We start from the raw sequence: 16,774 nt of genomic DNA, 5'->3' as shown, positions 1-16,774 counted from the left end.
AGTAACTGGTTGTTAAAACATTAAGCAAATATGTAAAATAAGACCTGCAACTAGGTGAGGGCAGTTAGATACTGTGATGAAAAGTCAGAGGAGCTTGATTCAGGCACTTTTGGTCCTGCCAACCTACATGGGCACCGCCCAAATTAACTGGTTTTAAGTCAACAGAAACTAATTCAGTACTGACAGGTGAAAAAAGAAGTTACAGTATTTAAACACAGAATTCCGATAAGATATTGAAATCAACTGCCCAGTCTTGCTAATATTGATGCTGACATGAATACTGCTGCTGTCATTAGCAGTCACTATTTAAGGGACAATCGCTCTGTGCCAGGCACCGGGCAGAACCAAGTGGGCTAGAATTCTGGCTCTATTTACTTTGTGCCTCTACATTTCACTGTCCTCACCTCTAAAATGAGGATTAAAAACAAGCGAGAATTAAGTGATGGAAGTACGTAAGATGCTTTGCACCATGCCTGGCTCACATGAAATCTTCACATGTTACTACAGTTGGCTATTAGCCATTGAATTCATCTGTGGATCAATAAACAGGACTTGGCAGTGTGTCTTTACCGGGCGGGTCTTATACATAACATTTCTGGATAGGGAAAGGATGCTTTAGTAGTGGTCCTGCTCAGGGGCCAGAGGTGTCCCTGTGGTCTCACAGTCCCTAGTACCTGGAAGAGTTGGAGGCTTGGGCTTTCCAGCAACTCTGGGTAGTTTTCCCGCCTGGCACCTCCTCCGGGATTGCCAGTGGTATTAAAGATGAAACGTGATTCCTGCCTCTCCTGCTAAATCTAGAACCCGATCTCCGTGGAACTGGGCTACCCAAAGCACGGGTGGCTGGGGCGGCTGTCGTTGGAAGCTTCAACCACTAGAGGGCACTGCCGGCTCTCTTTTCCCTCAACGCCGGTCCCCGTAGCAGCCCTGGCCGCCTCCTGAGCCCAGCATCCCACCCGCGGAGGGAGCCCGGGAAGACCGCTCTCTTCGAGCCTGTCTTCCTTGTAAGCCGCAGGACAAGGGCTCTTCTGGGATCCAGAGGCTACAATTCTACACGTCGTCAGAGGACGAGGGGAGGGTAGGCAAAGGACTGAGCAGAAGGAAGCTGTGTGGTCTGAAGCCAAACAGGCTCGCACCGGGTTCCCTGTCGGGAGGGGTCTCCACCAGGCAAAGCTGTGCGGTGACGTTTCCAGATCCCCCCACACCTCTCTGCGGCTCTCTTTCCCTCTGAGGACCCTCCCTACTCTTCGCTATTCTTTTGCTGTCACCTTGGTTTTTTTCAAGACTCTTAATATTTTAAAATTTATTATTGAGGTTTAGTGAACTCTCATTAAATACAAAACAAAAACCTCTGGCTAACAGTTCCATTTGTACACTGTTGACCAATTTAATGCAAGCAGTGATTGATACAAACCATTTTAAGGCAGTAAAATAGTTTGACACAGAATTTTTGGCATGAAAGTTGGGAGGGGATGGGGAGAAGAGAAAGACACTGATGTTTATTAAAAGCTTAAATACCTTGTCTCAGTCTTTCCTAAACACACCACTCCACCTGTATTGAGTTTTCCTAATGTGTTTCTTGAAATCATAGCTAGTCTAACTTTGTAAATACTTTAGCTTTATCCTAAGTAATAATGTCTGTGAAATCACCAATTTGCTACACTAATCCACATTTTAAACACATGTAAATAATAATGTTCCTTTGTCTACCACCTAAAATCATCTCATTGGTCACACTTTGGGAAACTGTGTTATCTCCTTAATTCTCCAGGCAATGCTGAGTTGGACAAAATGAGCTTCCTTGAAGCAAAGGAGTAAACAGAGGCTCAGAGGAGTTAAGCAATCTTTCCAAGGTCACAGAGCAAATAAAGTGGTTAAGTAAGGCTTTAAGTAAGTTCTTTTAAGTTGGATTTCACCTGGGGAGTGGGGTGGGGGAACATCCTCACACCTAGGGATTGCTAGGCCCGGGGCAGAGGGTGCCTCTGCTCTGCTGATGGCCGTAGGCCGACCTCTCACCCGCTTAGGGAAGCCAGCACCTTACCCGGGCCAGGCTGACTCCAGCAGGGACCTTGTAGGGCACGTACTTCCTGTAGATATGGCCCACTCTGGAGCAGGGGATGTCCTCCATGCGGCCTCCACACATCCACACCTGCAGGGCAAGAAGCGAGAGATGATATTTCTGCCTCCAGTTCACTGCCTCCTCAAAGGCCAGTGTTCCTTGGTGCATTCATGAAAGCATCAGCTTGGATTGTGTACTAAAGCCATCACTCACAGAACTAGAGATGGAGGAAAACACAGTATTCATAGCAGCAGTAAAAACAGCGAGGAGGGCACCCAGTGCTTACCCACTGCCAGGTTCTGTGTTGCAGACTCGCACCCACTGAGAGGCCCAGCCTAAACAGAGCCCTGCACCCCGCACCCCACCCTGCGTCCTTGCAGTCCTGGGTTCACATCCTTTGCTACAAATCCTGACTCAGCCCCTATCCAGCTTTGTGCCTTGGATCAAGGCATCTAACTTCTCTGAGGCTCTGTTCCTCATCTGTAAAGGATTAAGTGAGGCAGGTTCAGAGGATGAGATATTGCTGGTCAGATGCTCAGCACAAGACTTGGCACCTAGTCACAGCAGTGTTCGATGCTGCCAGGATGCATTTATACATTTGACTAATATTTATAGGGTACCTGCTACATGCCAAACATCGTACTGGGCACATTCAGCAATGAGTAAGTTGGCCAAGGCCCCTGCTCTCATGGAGGGACAGTGTGGTGGGCACCCTCCCAGGTGACCCCCAGTGATCCTTGCCTCCTGGTATTGGCACGCTTAGGCAGTTCCCTCTCAGATGAGTCACATGAAGACTGACCTGTGTAACCAATAGGATCCTACAGCAGTGATGGCCAGGAAGGACACTGTGGCTCCCACCTTACTCCTGGGGATCACTTGCTTTGGGGCAGCCAACTGCCATGTTGGGAGGAAACTCAAACAGCCCCATGGAGAAGGACAGATGGTGAGGAGCGAGGCCTCCTGCTAATCCTGACTTGCCCACCGTGTGGATGAGCCAACTTATAAGTGGATTGTCCAGTCCTAGTCAAGCTTGCAGATGACTGCAGCCTTGGCTGATACCCTGACTACAACCTCATGACAGACCCAGGCAGAACTATCCTGTAAAACCTCTCCCAAGTCCCTGACCCACACAAACTTTGAGATAATCACTGTTTACTACTGCTTTACGATTATTTCTTCCTATGGCAGTAGCCCACCAATGCAGGAAGTTTCAGAGGGTGATGTGTGCTTTATGGAAGCCAAAGCACGGTAACTGGGTAGACTCATTGTTCAGATGTATGGGATGCTGCACTACCCCCACCTGTCAGGGGAAGACTCACTTAGAAGGGAATATTTGAGGCGAGACTTAAGGGATGAGAAGGCAAAAGTAACATACAGATCTGAGGGGTGAGAGAACAGGCGGAGAGAAGAGCAAGTGCAAAGGCCCTGAGGTCGGGAGCCAGGGGCCTGTAGCAGAGGGAGCAAAGGGAGGAGTACGGGAGGGGAGGTCAGAGAGGTGAGCTGGGACAATCATAATGGTCTCTCAGGGCACAAGAAAGAGTCTTCATCAAAAGTCTTCAGTGACGGAAACAACACAATCCACTCCTGATTTACAAAGAGGATTCTGTCCGCGGAGTGGAGATTGGCCTGGAGGGTACAGGGTTGGGAGAGAGAAGGCCTCCAGTGCTCTTGCAGGTAAAAAGCAATCATGATTTAGGGTTTATGGGGTTGTGGTGATGGTGGGACACAGCTGGGTTCGGGACATGTAGTATTCATCTTGCTGCCACAGTCCCTTGTTTGTGGGGTTAGGAGTAGGAGGGGGAGCATCTACAACTCCGATTCTCTGGCAAAAGAGCCTTTTCCAGCTTGAACTGCTCGACGGGGTATTGGGGATTTGGCTCTGTGTCCTGATTAATTCAGGGGCTCTAGACAGGCTGCTCTTCCACCTGGCACACCTGAGGGTCCTCAGTCCCTCATCATCTCCTGCCAGGCGTACTCTGTCCCGGGCTTCCCACGAGTGGACAGGCACGTGTGGGGCTGCCATTAGTGGAAATGCTGCCTGGAGAAATGCAATTATGTTCTGATCTTGGGGGAGAGAAAAAAAAAAATTGAGCAAGTCAATAGAACAGAACATTGGTCTCGAGATAATGGGCTCCTGATGGTAGATTAATGTCAAGGCCAAGCCAAGAAGTTTATTTTCAAAGCAGGAGATATTGATCAGGTGCCAGCATCCTATAACAATAACTCTTCCTTTATACAAAGTGACTGATGTGGAAGCCACGCTTTTGTCTGGTGGATATAGCCACCTGCCTTTTGGGAGGCAGAGCAGCACCGAGCAGGTGGGGACACCTTACCGTGCTCTATTTTTGAACATCTCCTGGGCGGCTGACTAGGCTAGCATCCAGCTCTCTCGACCCCATATTAAACTTGCATTAGCTAACGAGGCTGTGTCTCCAGCTCTGCCTGGCAGGGAACCTTCCTTTATGTAGACCGATGATCAATTTCCAAATCCTTGTATATGCTGTGACCTCAGGTTTCTTTGGCCTGGACTGTGCTGGCCATCAGCCTGAAGGTTCCTGAGGGACCAGGGTGACCTTGATCTACTCAGAGGTTTGAGGCATCCAAATGCTCTCGGATTCCCGGGATGCCCGGAGCCCAGCAGGAGCCCTGGCTTTGGACGGATGATGGGCTCCCTCCCCGGCTACCCTGCCCTGGATGTGATTCGTTGACAGCTGAGTCAGAACGTGAACTGCCTTCACAGAGACGCACACCTGTTCAGCGAAAGCTGCTGCCAACCCGAGTCCTCTGGGAGCACCTACGCAGTCTGGGGGGCCCCGTGCAGGGCACACCTAACTCTTCTGAACTCCCCCCAACCACCCAGAACACGTCGTACACAGCAGGCACCACTCCCATGGTGTTTGCTGGTTATCTGGCAGAATCCCGAGGCTGGAGAGGGCTCTCCATCCAGGGACATGGTAACAGCCAGACTCACCCTGGGGCGGGGAGCTGGCCAGAGCTGGTCCCGGACCCCAGGTTCAGCTCATGGTCCAGGTTACCAACCTGTGCACCCTCCAGCCCCCCACTCCCCTTCACAGCTGAAGCAGCAGCCACCCAAGACCCATGACAACCACAGCTCAGGAGTTATAAGTAGGCACTGCTCTCCAGTCCCACCGCCACCTGTGCAGCGGTGTGACCTGGGGAGCCACACTCTCCCCATCTGTGACCTGTGGGTGACAGTCACTGTGACCTTGCAAGGCTGCTGGGATGACTTGAGACAACCCGTGAAGAGCACTTAGCTTGATGCTTGCCTGTAGCAAACCTGATTCATGTCAGTCATCTCTGTTTGCAAAAGGATGAGGGATACCACCACCTTGAAATGATCTGGCATTTGCCCTTTCGCCCAACACCATCATGTTTTTGATCCTATGGCCCGATTTCCCAAATGGAGAAAGCTCTGAAGCTCAGAGAGATGATGTAGTTTTTCTAACTGACCTGGTGGCAGAACCAGCAACTCACTAGGAGAGTGACAGGGCCATGTGTGCGGGGCACAGTCATGGGTGGCAGCCCAAGGGTGTTCTCCTCTCCCCGCAGGTAACACCCCAGCAGGAGAAGAGCCCAGCTGGCGGCAGAGGGAAAGGAGCTGCAGTGCCGGCAGGAGCCAGAATCATGTCTGGTCGGGACCCCATCACATTTGGATGGGGACAAAGACACGCCACTGAGATGACATCTTTGCAGCCTCTCTCTGCTGTTGGCTTTCTTCGTTCCCCCTCCACGCCTCTCCCAGCCTCCAGCCCCATGGGGGATGCAGCTGGCTGCTGGGGGAGCCTTGTTCCACCTTAAGGATTTCCCAAACACACCCAGCCCATCCCTTTCTTAGCGCTGTTTCCTCCTGCAGAACAGTCTTCTCCCTGGAAGCACCATGCCACTAGACAAGCACAAATCTAATTGTAAAAGCTTGCTCCCCATTCATTTTCATGGCTGCTTTGATTTATTTTATTAGCAAACTTCTTTTGTGTGATGACAGGCTTCATTACAGTGTCTATAAAAGACAATTACTCGCTCTTATCTCCTAAACTGAGGAGGAAAGAAACGAGTGGTGATGAGCATCAGGGAGACACAATGGGGCCCAGAGGGGAGCGGTGAGAGGCCCACCCTGGAGAGGGGAGCGTGAGCGAGCAGGGGCTGGGTGAGTCTTCTCCGTCAGGGAAACCTGCCTAGAAACCAACCAGGAAGGGATGGGCACCCTCCCTACCCACGGCGGGGAGATGGCAGTCAGCTATGGCTTTTGCTGTTGGCATCTCGGCTGAGGACCCCAATGAAGCCCAAACTCTATTCAGTTGCTCTTGGAAGCCACCATTAATATGCAATCAATATAATAATCATCACCAATTATTCCACATTATCTGTGTGCTTAGGAAGAACACAGGATAGCCGTGATGAACTCAGTCCTGGAGTTAAAACTGAGGGTCTGATCCAGGCTCTTAAGCAAGTTTTGTGAATCTGAAAGTCTCAGTTTCCTCATCTGCAACATGGGATGAACTGTGTCTACCTCCCAGGGTTGTAATGAGGCTGGAATGAGGTAATTCTGAAGCACCGAGGGCTCTGAGCAATCTGAGTGGTGTTAACCTGGACACATGGCCACCGTCACTACTGGTGTTGGGTGCCATATGTCTGCCATGCGATGCTCCTCAGAAAGAAGGAATGGTGTTGGATCATCATCTTCTAGAGGGTCAGGCTATTTTGAATGTATTAGCTTGTTCCGAACAACAAGATACTGCTTCAGGAAGCCTTACCAGCATGAAAGGACCTCATTCATGTCAGACTGATTGATTTAAATGGAGGTACTGGGGAGTGAACTCAAGACCTCGTGAAAGCTAAGCATGCGCTCTACCACTGGGCTACATCCTCCCCACCATGCTAGTTTCAGATGCTTATACCCTTGGGTACAGTTGGTAAGAGTAGGAAAAAAAAATTGTTTAAAAAAAAATCCACAAAAATTTACTTTTAAGTTAATCTCTTATATGATATGGTTTAAAGCAGATGTATATAAATTAATAAATTAAATATTTGACTGTTTCAACAATATCCTGAGGTGTTTATAGTCAACTTGGCCAAAAAATGAGGGGTGGCTGCCTTACACTAGGGTTTTTTCCCTTTAATAAAAGAATTCAGTAAAGTTGCAGGATGTATTAGGTTTTGACTCGTATTTGAAATAGAGCAATCTTGCAGCCACCCAGTGAGGAAGGTACCAGCGTGCCTCTTACATGTGAGGAAATTGAGGCCTCGTGATATCAAGTGCCTTCCCCAGGGCTCCTCGGCTCGTAAGTGGCAGAGCCCAGAGTGGAATCGGGGAGGGGGCTCCCAGAATGAGGCAGATCTGAGACCTCCAGGGAAGACTGCACCTCCTGGTTTGGTCTTTCTAAAGCCCATGATGGTCTTCCACAAAGACCCCCAACGGCACTTGTATTGTCTGCAGAACAAAGGGGTCACCCTGGGCTTGCAATCAAGGCCTCTGCCCCTGCTCGGGTCACCTCCAACCCTCTCCCCACCCCCTGGACCCCACGTGTGGACGCTGCTGAGAGCCAGCTGAGGTGCACTCACCTTTACTCTCTATTGGGCACATGAACAATGCAGCCCAGGACAAACACACATTCATTCATTCATTTATTCATTCACACATGGCCTGGTCATTGGTCAGCCTTGCTCTAAGACCCTGTTGGAAGAGATGGAACAGAAACTGGCTGCCAAGGGTGGACCCACTGATGTAGAGTCTTGAAAGTGGGGTGAAGGTGTCGGGACTTGCAGGCCAACCTGTCAACTAACCTACACGTGACTCTGTCTTTCCACAGCCTCGCCGGAGCATCCACTCTGTACAAGACCTTGCCTACTCATTACAGCCACGATTTTCAATCTCGAGTGAGCATCAGAGTCACCTGGTGAGCTTGCTCAGAGACTGCTGGGGCCCGCCCCTAAGATGTCTCACTCAGCAGGTCTGGGGTGGGGCCTGAGAATCTGCATTTCTTATAAGTTCCCAAGGGATACCGATGCTGCTGGGCTGGGGACCACACTTTGAGAACCAGTACATCTTGGATTAGTGAAAGCCCCTCGTGGTTTAATGGTGCCTGCCAGTTCACACTGTATCTCTTGACAGCCCTGTGAGTTTGGGTTGTTAGTGCCCTTTTAGTGAGGAAATCAAAGTTCAGCAGAAAGGGCAGTGAGCTGTCCAAGGTCTTACCGAGAGTTCATTCCAGAGCTGGGCTCAGAGCCAAGGTCTTTGGCCTCTGTCTTGCCAGCCTCAAAGCTCCTTCCACTCTGGTCTTCCTGCAACGGCAGCCCCATCACATAAACCACAATGCCGACATTAATGGCCATCGTAATTGATTATTTATTATGTGACAAGTGCTGAGCTAAGCTTTTAACACATTTTGGCTAATCATGCTCACACCCAAGCTATGAAGTGAGGATCATTCTACTGCCATTTTACAGATGGAGAAATCAGAGAGGTTAGGTCACTTTCCCAAAGTCACCAGTGACTAGCTGATGGAGCTTGCACCCGAACCCAGGTGGTTTGATTCCAAAGCCAATGTACTTTATCTTGTGCTGTTCTGCCTCCTTTTTTAACACAAAGGTTCTGATCTAAACAGCAACCACTTACTGACTGCCTTCTTTTTTGCCTGTCTCTAGGACAAACATTTTATCTCATTTAGTTTTTATAACAAACCTCTGAAGGAGTTATTACCGCATTTTTAGCAATGAAAGACCAAGGCAAGAAGACATGGCTGTGTGGCTGGTTAGGGAGCAACGTATGGTGACCCTCAAGCCTCTGAGCCATCGTCCTGGAGGAACGGTGGGAGGGGCAGGCACCCACAGATAGACGCTCACAGAATTTCCAATGGCTGCTGATAGTCACGAGCAGAATGCCTGCCCTGTTCCCGGCAGACAGCTCTTAGAAAGTCTGGGTACATGTGGCTGGGGGGAAAATGCTGCAAGGAGCAGAGCAAGTTCCCAGCATTTTCAGATAACCCAGAGAAGGAAGGAGATAGCACCGGGTTCCCGGCAGTGACACTGCAGCTGGTCTGAGTCAGAGGGGGCTGGAAGGGGCGGTGGAGGGGATGAGGAGAGGTGATGCGAGGCAGGTGCTTGCTTGCGTGGGGGCCCTGGATCACCCTTCTGGGCGGCAACTTAACCCCTTCAGGGCTGGTCCTGACTTCTGGGGTCCCCTGCAGACGTGGCCTCTCTCTTGGTTGCAACCCTAGATGGAGCGAAATGAGCACTGGGCTTAGAGTCAGGACACCTGGGGTTTGCCACCTTCCATCTAAGGGACCCTGGCCTTAGCACTCGGGGCATCAGGTCACAACACCACCCCTGAGTAGTTTCTAGGGGGCATCCTACCTTCTTTTCATACACCCTATTTCACTCAATCCTCTTGACCATGTTGTGAGTTTTATGGAAAGAAAATCTGAGAGTTGTCTTTTTTAACTCTGCCCAAGGCAGTGTGGGGCTGGGTAACTGTACCAGCGTCGGACAGAGCAAACCCACTCACCCTGGAGGCCTTCTGCCTCTGCTGGCAGGGTCGGGGTGGGGCTGGGGAGTTTCCTCTCAGAACAGGGCTCTCCCTCGTCCCCTAGTGTGGCTTCCCACCACTCCCTTGCTCCTGCCAGCCTGCCTGGTGGGACCCTCAGAACATCTCCATCTCTCTCTCCGAGGGCATCAGGGCTGCCGCCTCCTCCTCCTGCAGCAGACCCTACAAATCTGTGCTCAGGGCTCTGTCGTTCCCTGGGGTCCTGGCACCAGGACTCGCTACTCTTAAGCCTCACTTGTGGAGAATCTCATCCCTGAATTTGCAAATGGTCCAAACGAAGCATTGGGATGTATATGGGGAGAGATGGATGACGGGGAGGGCTGAAAAAATGTTTCCCCCTATTCTTAGTTAGAAAAAAGTCTTAGTTTTTCTCCTGATTTTAAAAGGGATATGTACTGATGATGAATGCATTCAGTGTCACAGACACACATTATTAGGAAAGGACAGCCACACTGTAGCCTTCCCACCCTGATGCCCCAAGGGGCCATAGGCTCTCGTGGCACCATGGTTCAGAGGCCATCAGGGCAAGGGTTCAGCCTGAAGTCAGAGAAGCAGGGCTGAAATCCCCGTTGCAACCACACGACGTTGTGGAAGTGGCTTCACTCAAGCCTCAGTTCCCTCATCTATAAAATGGGGGCACACAGCCCGACACATTACCACATGTGAGTGCTCAGCAACGTCAGCTGTATCAGGATATCCTTCTTAGGTGTTTTTGTTTGTCTGCATTTGTCATATTTTAAAATACTGAACATGAAATCACATATATACTATTTTCACGTCTTTTAAAACAATTTTGGAGGCATCTAACTTCTTTTATATAATACGCCTCTGTTGGGATGTGCTCTTACTTATTTATCTCCTAAGGGTGTACATTTGGGTCATTTTCAGTTTTTCCCTATCATAAATAACGCTTCAACAAACAGCTCCTACCTAAATCTTTGCTCATCTAGGCTTTTGTCTCTCTTGGCTAAACTCCTTGGCCTGGAATTTTTGGGTCAAATACTGCTGTGCCTGCTTTGAAATGTAACAGATTTTGCCAAACTGCTAACAAAAGATGTACCCACGTACATTGCCCCAAAGCCCCCATCTTTCTCACACTGGCTCAGCCATGTTGTCCTGCAGATACCTCTCTCTCCTGGACCTCAGAGTGGAAGATATCCTAACCTTGGCCTCCTGGGGACACTGTGCAGTCCCCTTTCTGCTTGTTCTGCCACCACCAGCTCTAATCCAAACCACCCTTGCACCTCTATTAAGTCCAAGGGCTTTCTCCACAGCATCTTATTTGATCTCAGGCAGGAAGGAAAGTTATATTAGCACCATCTGGGATGGGAGGGCCAGAGAGGTCAAGTGATTGGTCCAGGGTCTCCAGATGGACAGAGAGCCAGTGCCCTTCCTTCTCACCGAGTACCCTATCCACTACACCACCATTACCCAAAGATGGAGATGTAAGTCTGAGAAAGGCAGGATGAAGGCAGCTGTATCATATAGGAATTGATGGAGTCATTTAAAATGCCTATCATGGGCCAAAAACAGGGATACACAGATGGACAAGACCCACTCCCTGCCTCCAGGGAGCTCAGAGTCCAGTGGGGGATACAGGTCAACCTTTGGGTCACGCATTTGGAGCCATGCTGGGCGTGGTGTTGGGGTGGCTCCTAATCAGCACAGGGAGCTCAGGTAAGGCCAAGAGGAAGCCATCTATTGATATGAGTTGAACCCAAAAGGATGAATGTGGGTTGGCCAGACTAAGGAAGGGCATTTCAGGAAGAATGAACATATCTATGAAGACGGCCAGGCACACGAGCCTGGGGCTTGTGAGCAGTTCTACATGGCTGGGTGAGGCGGATATCGGTGGTTTGCCCTAACCCACCTCCATTCCTCTTTCTGGGCACAGTGCCTGGACTTACCTTTGGGGAACCAGTAGGTTCCATCCCTAAGGTGGACCTATAGGAACCATCCCACCTTCCTGGCTCTAGGATGGGCATGTGAGTTCAGCTGACCAATCAGAACAGTGCTCAGGGGTGTGTAAGGGACCAGCAGGCCAAGGAGACTCAACTTGGGGATTTCTGCAGGAAGGGTGGGAAATAGAAGCTCTCTTTCCACTGAGCTGCTTGTCTGAGAGGGAAGCCAACCCCGAACAAAACAGAGCTGAGGGACTGAGAGAGACAGAGCCTGAATGAGCTGGGTTAGTCCCTGGCTCCAGGCCTGGAATGTTGTGTGGCCCACAGTTCTGATTTCTTTGCTTAAATCAGATTGACTGGGATTTTGGTAGCCCGTAGCCAAGAGTCCCAGCTAATGCAATGGGGAAGAGGACAACGGGGAGGGTCGGGGGAAAGCAAGGGGTGATGAGCAGTTTATGGAGGTGGGTGTAGGCCAGACTACAGAGTTAAAGATTGATCCAACCACCAGGACTGGGAAGCATCTAACTGCCAAGCAGGAGAGCTCTCATAATGTGACTGCGCCTTTTGGAAACAAAAGCTCTGTTGGCTGTGAGAGAGAGAGAGACTGAGAGAGAGAGTCAATGACTCTTCTAGAAATTTCAGAGCCTTTGGAACATCTTTTCTGGGGTTTTCCCATCAGGATAGATGTCCTGGTCTGAAATTGGAGCCAAATTGTTAATCCATCAGCCCTGATGGCATGTATCAATTTATCTTAATTTCTGAAAATACACTCATGCCTTTCAGAACAGTCTCTCGTCTCTGTCACCAAGAAGAAAAGGGATCTCAGCAGAGATTAATCAGAGGGAATTTGGTCCTTTGTAAATGCTCTGCTCTGGCTGAAACAGAACACCGGGCATCTCAGGGAGCACCGCCGGCAGATAGATGGGCTCTCCTGTGCCCTCAGCACTGTGGGCAGGCCTTCCGGGGGCCTGGGAGGCAATGCACTGGCAGAGGGGACTCCGGCTCCAGGAGCTCGTGCTCTCAAAGCCTGGAGGGGGAAAGCCGAGGGAGAAAGGTCTCCCTTCCTGACCTGGGGGACTCCTCTTTACTGTCTCATTTCCACTCAAGAGTGAAGGAGATAACTGGACCAAATGTAAACTGGAGCCAGCATCGTCCCCCTCCCCATGAGAGACTTTCAACATGGCTTTACTACCACGTCTTTTGTGAATAGACTGTGGGAAGAGAAACACCATTTGTTCTGTCATAATTGCCATAATCAGACGGGTCTTTGAAACACACAGGATGAAATCATTTCGGGTTTAGAAATTCCTTTGTGCAAATCTTTCTCCATGTGCTATTTTCCATGGAGGGAGTTCCTGAAGGGGGACTTCTGGACCAAGGAGCTGGACCAAGGAGCCTGGGTCAGGCCAGTGACACACCTGCTCTGAGTATTCAACCAACAATTATTTATTAAATGCCTTTGAAACAGAGCAGGATCCCGTGGGGTCCTCCCTGGTTACAAATCCCTTCTGTGCCCCGCATTTCTTGTTGGTAGGAAATAGGCTTCATTCAGCCTCCTTGACTGTCCCTGAGTTCCAAAGGGCAGACTCAACAGTTGCTAATCGGGGAAGCAGTGGAGTGCAGAGACAAGGGAGGAACAGTCAAGAAACAATGGTGCAGCCTTGGAGCAGGGTCCTGGTTCCTCCTGAAGGAATATACACAACAGTGTCTTTGGGTTTTTCTGCAGGAACTAAGGCCCCCACACCCTGGCAACTTCAGGCTTAGCACAAGTTTCCTGGAGCATCGCCCTATTATCTCCCCACCAACCAATCAGAAGAGAGTCACACACCCTGCAGCCCTCACTCCAAATTTTGTCTATAAAAACTCCTCCCTGGAAACCATCGGGGAGTTCGGGTTTTTTGAGCGTGAGCCACGTGTTCTTGCTCGGCCCTGCAATAAACCTTTCTCTGCTCCAAACTCAACATTTCAGTTTGTTTGGCCTCACTGTGAGTCGGGCACACAAACTTTTGTCCAGTAACACCTTCTCCCTGTCAGGCAATCCTTTAGGTACTTGGGATATAGCAGTGAATATAACAGACATAGATTGTTTCCCTACTGAAGTTTACAGTCTGGTGAGAAATCAGAACACAGATGTGTGCACATTTCTGGGAACACTTTTGGGAGAAAACTTTGTAAATCAAGCTTGTTTAATTGATGGACTGAAGAACTGTGAAGTTAAAACTCTTCTGACTCCTTATGTGTGATTTCACTGTTCCTGTAAGGATGTGACATTTGGAAAACTAGATTGCAGGAGCTAAGGATACTAAATAAATGACATCACTCACCAAAACTGCACCCAAGGCAGACATCACTAATCAATCACCACTCCCTTTCTGATAAGCTTGGATGCAGCCTCAGAACAGACATTAACACAGAACTGGGGCAGCCCCTACGAATGGATCAGAGTTCGCTAGGAGAGGAAACCTATTTCTGACTTTTTTGCCATTTCTGCATTAGACTGTTACTATTTATTTCACCGAGAAGCTGCAAAATATCCTAGTAAATTGAGAAACACCCCAGGAGGGGACAAAAACTGAGAAGAAAGAGTAAGAGATCGCAGCCAACCTCTTAGGCTAGTTTTCCTCTCAAGTGGTCTTACGTCCCTGAAGAGGCCTATGAAACATGGCGAGTCAGGGTGTGGGCTTTGCAGTTGGGCAGACCTGGGTTCAGGTTCTGGTTCTGTTAGTTCCAACTGTGTAGGGTTTTGGTCTGAGCCCCACAGCCTCCCTGTGATACGGGTATAATAACGATATGACCTTCCTAGGGTTGTTGTGAGGATTCAATAAGCTAACACATGTGAAGGGCTTGGCATAGGGTCCGGCCAGCTCAGATCAGGGCTGAAACTGAGTCACTGCACAGCAGAGTGGATGCACAGTTGCTTACAGCTGGCATCCACTCCAACTGGTTAGTGCTTATGCCATCATCATAAATATATTTAGTATCACCCGTAGATTTTAATACTAGTTTCATTCAGGGAGCTGGTCCCCTTACAGGAGACAACTTCAGAACTGCATGGGTAAAACAAACACAGACTGCTTTTCAAACCAAAATAATGTTTCAGTAGAATTCTAAGTTATTTCTTTGCTAATGATATCCCCAGTTCTGAACTGCTCACCCAGTGGCACACATAATGACAAAGACAATACAGTAAATGATTTTTACAATATACATTAAGAAGCACCTAACAAGAATGGCCTTATTTAATCCTCTCAACAGCCCTATGAGGATTGAAGTATCATTAAACCCATTTTAAGGGAGCCCAAACTGAGGCTCAGTGAGATGAGGGTTCTTTGTCCAAGAGCACAGAGCTGGTAGGAAGTGGCAGAGCTACGATCTGACCCAGGAAGTCTGATCCCAGCACCGAAGCTTTCCTTGCTGTGTGTGACAATGGTCCTTTGCATAAAAAGTTGATGCCCAACTTGGTGGGCATCAGGGTTGTGTATTCACAGGGTTTGGCCCAGGAATGGTGCAGGCTATCCCTCACAGGCTGGGGATATGCCTAACCAGTGCTTCCAGGGTGTGAGAAGCAGGCCCTAGCTGACCACAAGGGCACAGGACAAACCAACCTTCCCCACTGCATTTCATCTGGGATGAACACAAACATCCCACAAAAAAGGGGGGGGAGAATGTGGCCTCAGAAGTTTGGGTGGTTACCTAGTAACCATCATCTCCTTGACTGTGATTGTCAGAAGACTTCTGCAGTACATGGGCTGGTCTAATAGGTTATAGTAAATATTGATTTATTGACTCTTCAACAGTTTCTACCAATTATTAATTGGTGGCTGTGTCCCCAGGTTGGGTGCTAACCACTTTCTAGATATTATCTCATTTAACCTTCACCAAAGTTCTGTAAGGTAGATAGTATTACTATTCTCTTAGATGAGGAAAGAAAGCTCAGAGAGGTAATCGAACTTGCCCAAAGTTATACAGCTACTGAGTGGTGAAGCTGGGGTTTGAACCCAGGCTTTTCTGACTCCACAACTCGAGCTCTTAACCCCTGGTCTCTGCACATCAAACTCTAGCAGTGACAGTTACAAAGGGAAAACTTGAGGGGGTGGCCAGCAACCATAAAGGCCATCTTGGTATCTGTGAGGCCAGGGGGCCATCCTTAGAGCAGAGCTTTCTCCCGGGCTACGTGTCTTGTTTGGCCTTCTAGGTTTTTCTTACCCTCTGCGGTTTTGCTGGGCATCTAAATGGGACACACATTCAGCCTTTGGCAGCATGAGGACCCCCGCAGCTTCCGCCGCACACATACAATAAGCAGTGGCCATTGGCGCCTGACTGGTTCCCCTGGGGAGCAGGGGGCGGCAGAGCCTGAGGCCTCCAGACTCTTTCCAGGCCCGGACAGACATGAGGCATGCAGCCTGCCAGGACAGGGGCCAAGGGCGCTGTGCCCAGGACAAGGGGGCTTCCCGACGGCTGGCTCACCTTGAATGAGATCTCATACTGCTCCCCTCCCCAGATCTCCAAGCCTGGGTCGTAGCCGCCCAGCTCCCAGAACCACTTCCGATCCACGGCGAACAGCCCGCCGGCCATCACGGGAGACCTGTCGGGAGAGGAACGTGGCGTGAAGACACGGCATCCTGGCCGTGCGCCCTTGTGCACCCTGCTCTCTGATACTGCTGTTTCCCCAGGCATGAGGTTCTGAGAACACAGCCCAGGTGTCCAGCAGGGAATCCAAAGCCGTTCCTCCTTCTTGTCTATACCTCCTTCACAAATGCGACATTTTAACCGACGGACCAAAAGTCCCTTGACACGGTGAACACCTAAGAGGACATGCGAAATGAAATCACAGTGCTTTTCCCCTGTGGACCTTGTGGCTGCATTATATATGTATCTCCAGTCCTCCTGTTAGCTAAGCTGTCTGAATCAGGTCTTTCTAAGCCTGTCTAGGCTGTAGATGGTCTTAGAGAGATGAAAACACAAGCAGCTCCCTTGGCCTTACCTGGGGGATGGAGTCAGGATTCTGTTTTCAGACAAGGTTCTAGGATGATCCTTACTCTGTCAGCCCAGCGTGGACTTCTTCTCTGCCAAGCGTTTGTAGAAGAAGCCACGGTCCCTGCTCTTTTAGTTAAACTGGGATAAGATGAACTCTACTCATTAATTCTCTCATTAGTTTCTTCATCAAATGCCGGCTGAGAAGCAGATAGGGGAGGAATCTGGAGGTAAATCAGGGTCAGACTGAAACTTCAGAGGATGGCAGTGTGGCAGGGCAGC

General features: G+C 49.7%; 1 protein-coding gene across 1 annotated transcript in view; it reads right to left on the bottom strand.

The window, feature by feature from the left end:
• Positions 1 to 16,774, bottom strand: part of GALNT10 (polypeptide N-acetylgalactosaminyltransferase 10) — a 205,267-nt gene that overhangs the window by 13,450 nt on the left and 175,043 nt on the right. The window contains exons 7-8 of the mRNA XM_031449393.2: positions 15,986 to 16,103; positions 2,039 to 2,146 (exon numbers count right to left, since the gene is read on the bottom strand). Coding sequence (XP_031305253.2) covers positions 2,039 to 2,146; positions 15,986 to 16,103 — 226 coding nt within the window. The remainder of the gene's footprint in view (positions 1 to 2,038; positions 2,147 to 15,985; positions 16,104 to 16,774) is intronic.

Source organism: Camelus dromedarius, chromosome 3 (assembly GCF_036321535.1).
Source record: "Camelus dromedarius isolate mCamDro1 chromosome 3, mCamDro1.pat, whole genome shotgun sequence".
Classification (NCBI taxonomy): domain Eukaryota; kingdom Metazoa; phylum Chordata; class Mammalia; order Artiodactyla; family Camelidae; genus Camelus; species Camelus dromedarius.
The sequence above is the reverse complement of the archived record's forward strand: the minus strand, read 5'-3'. Positions and strand labels throughout refer to the sequence as shown.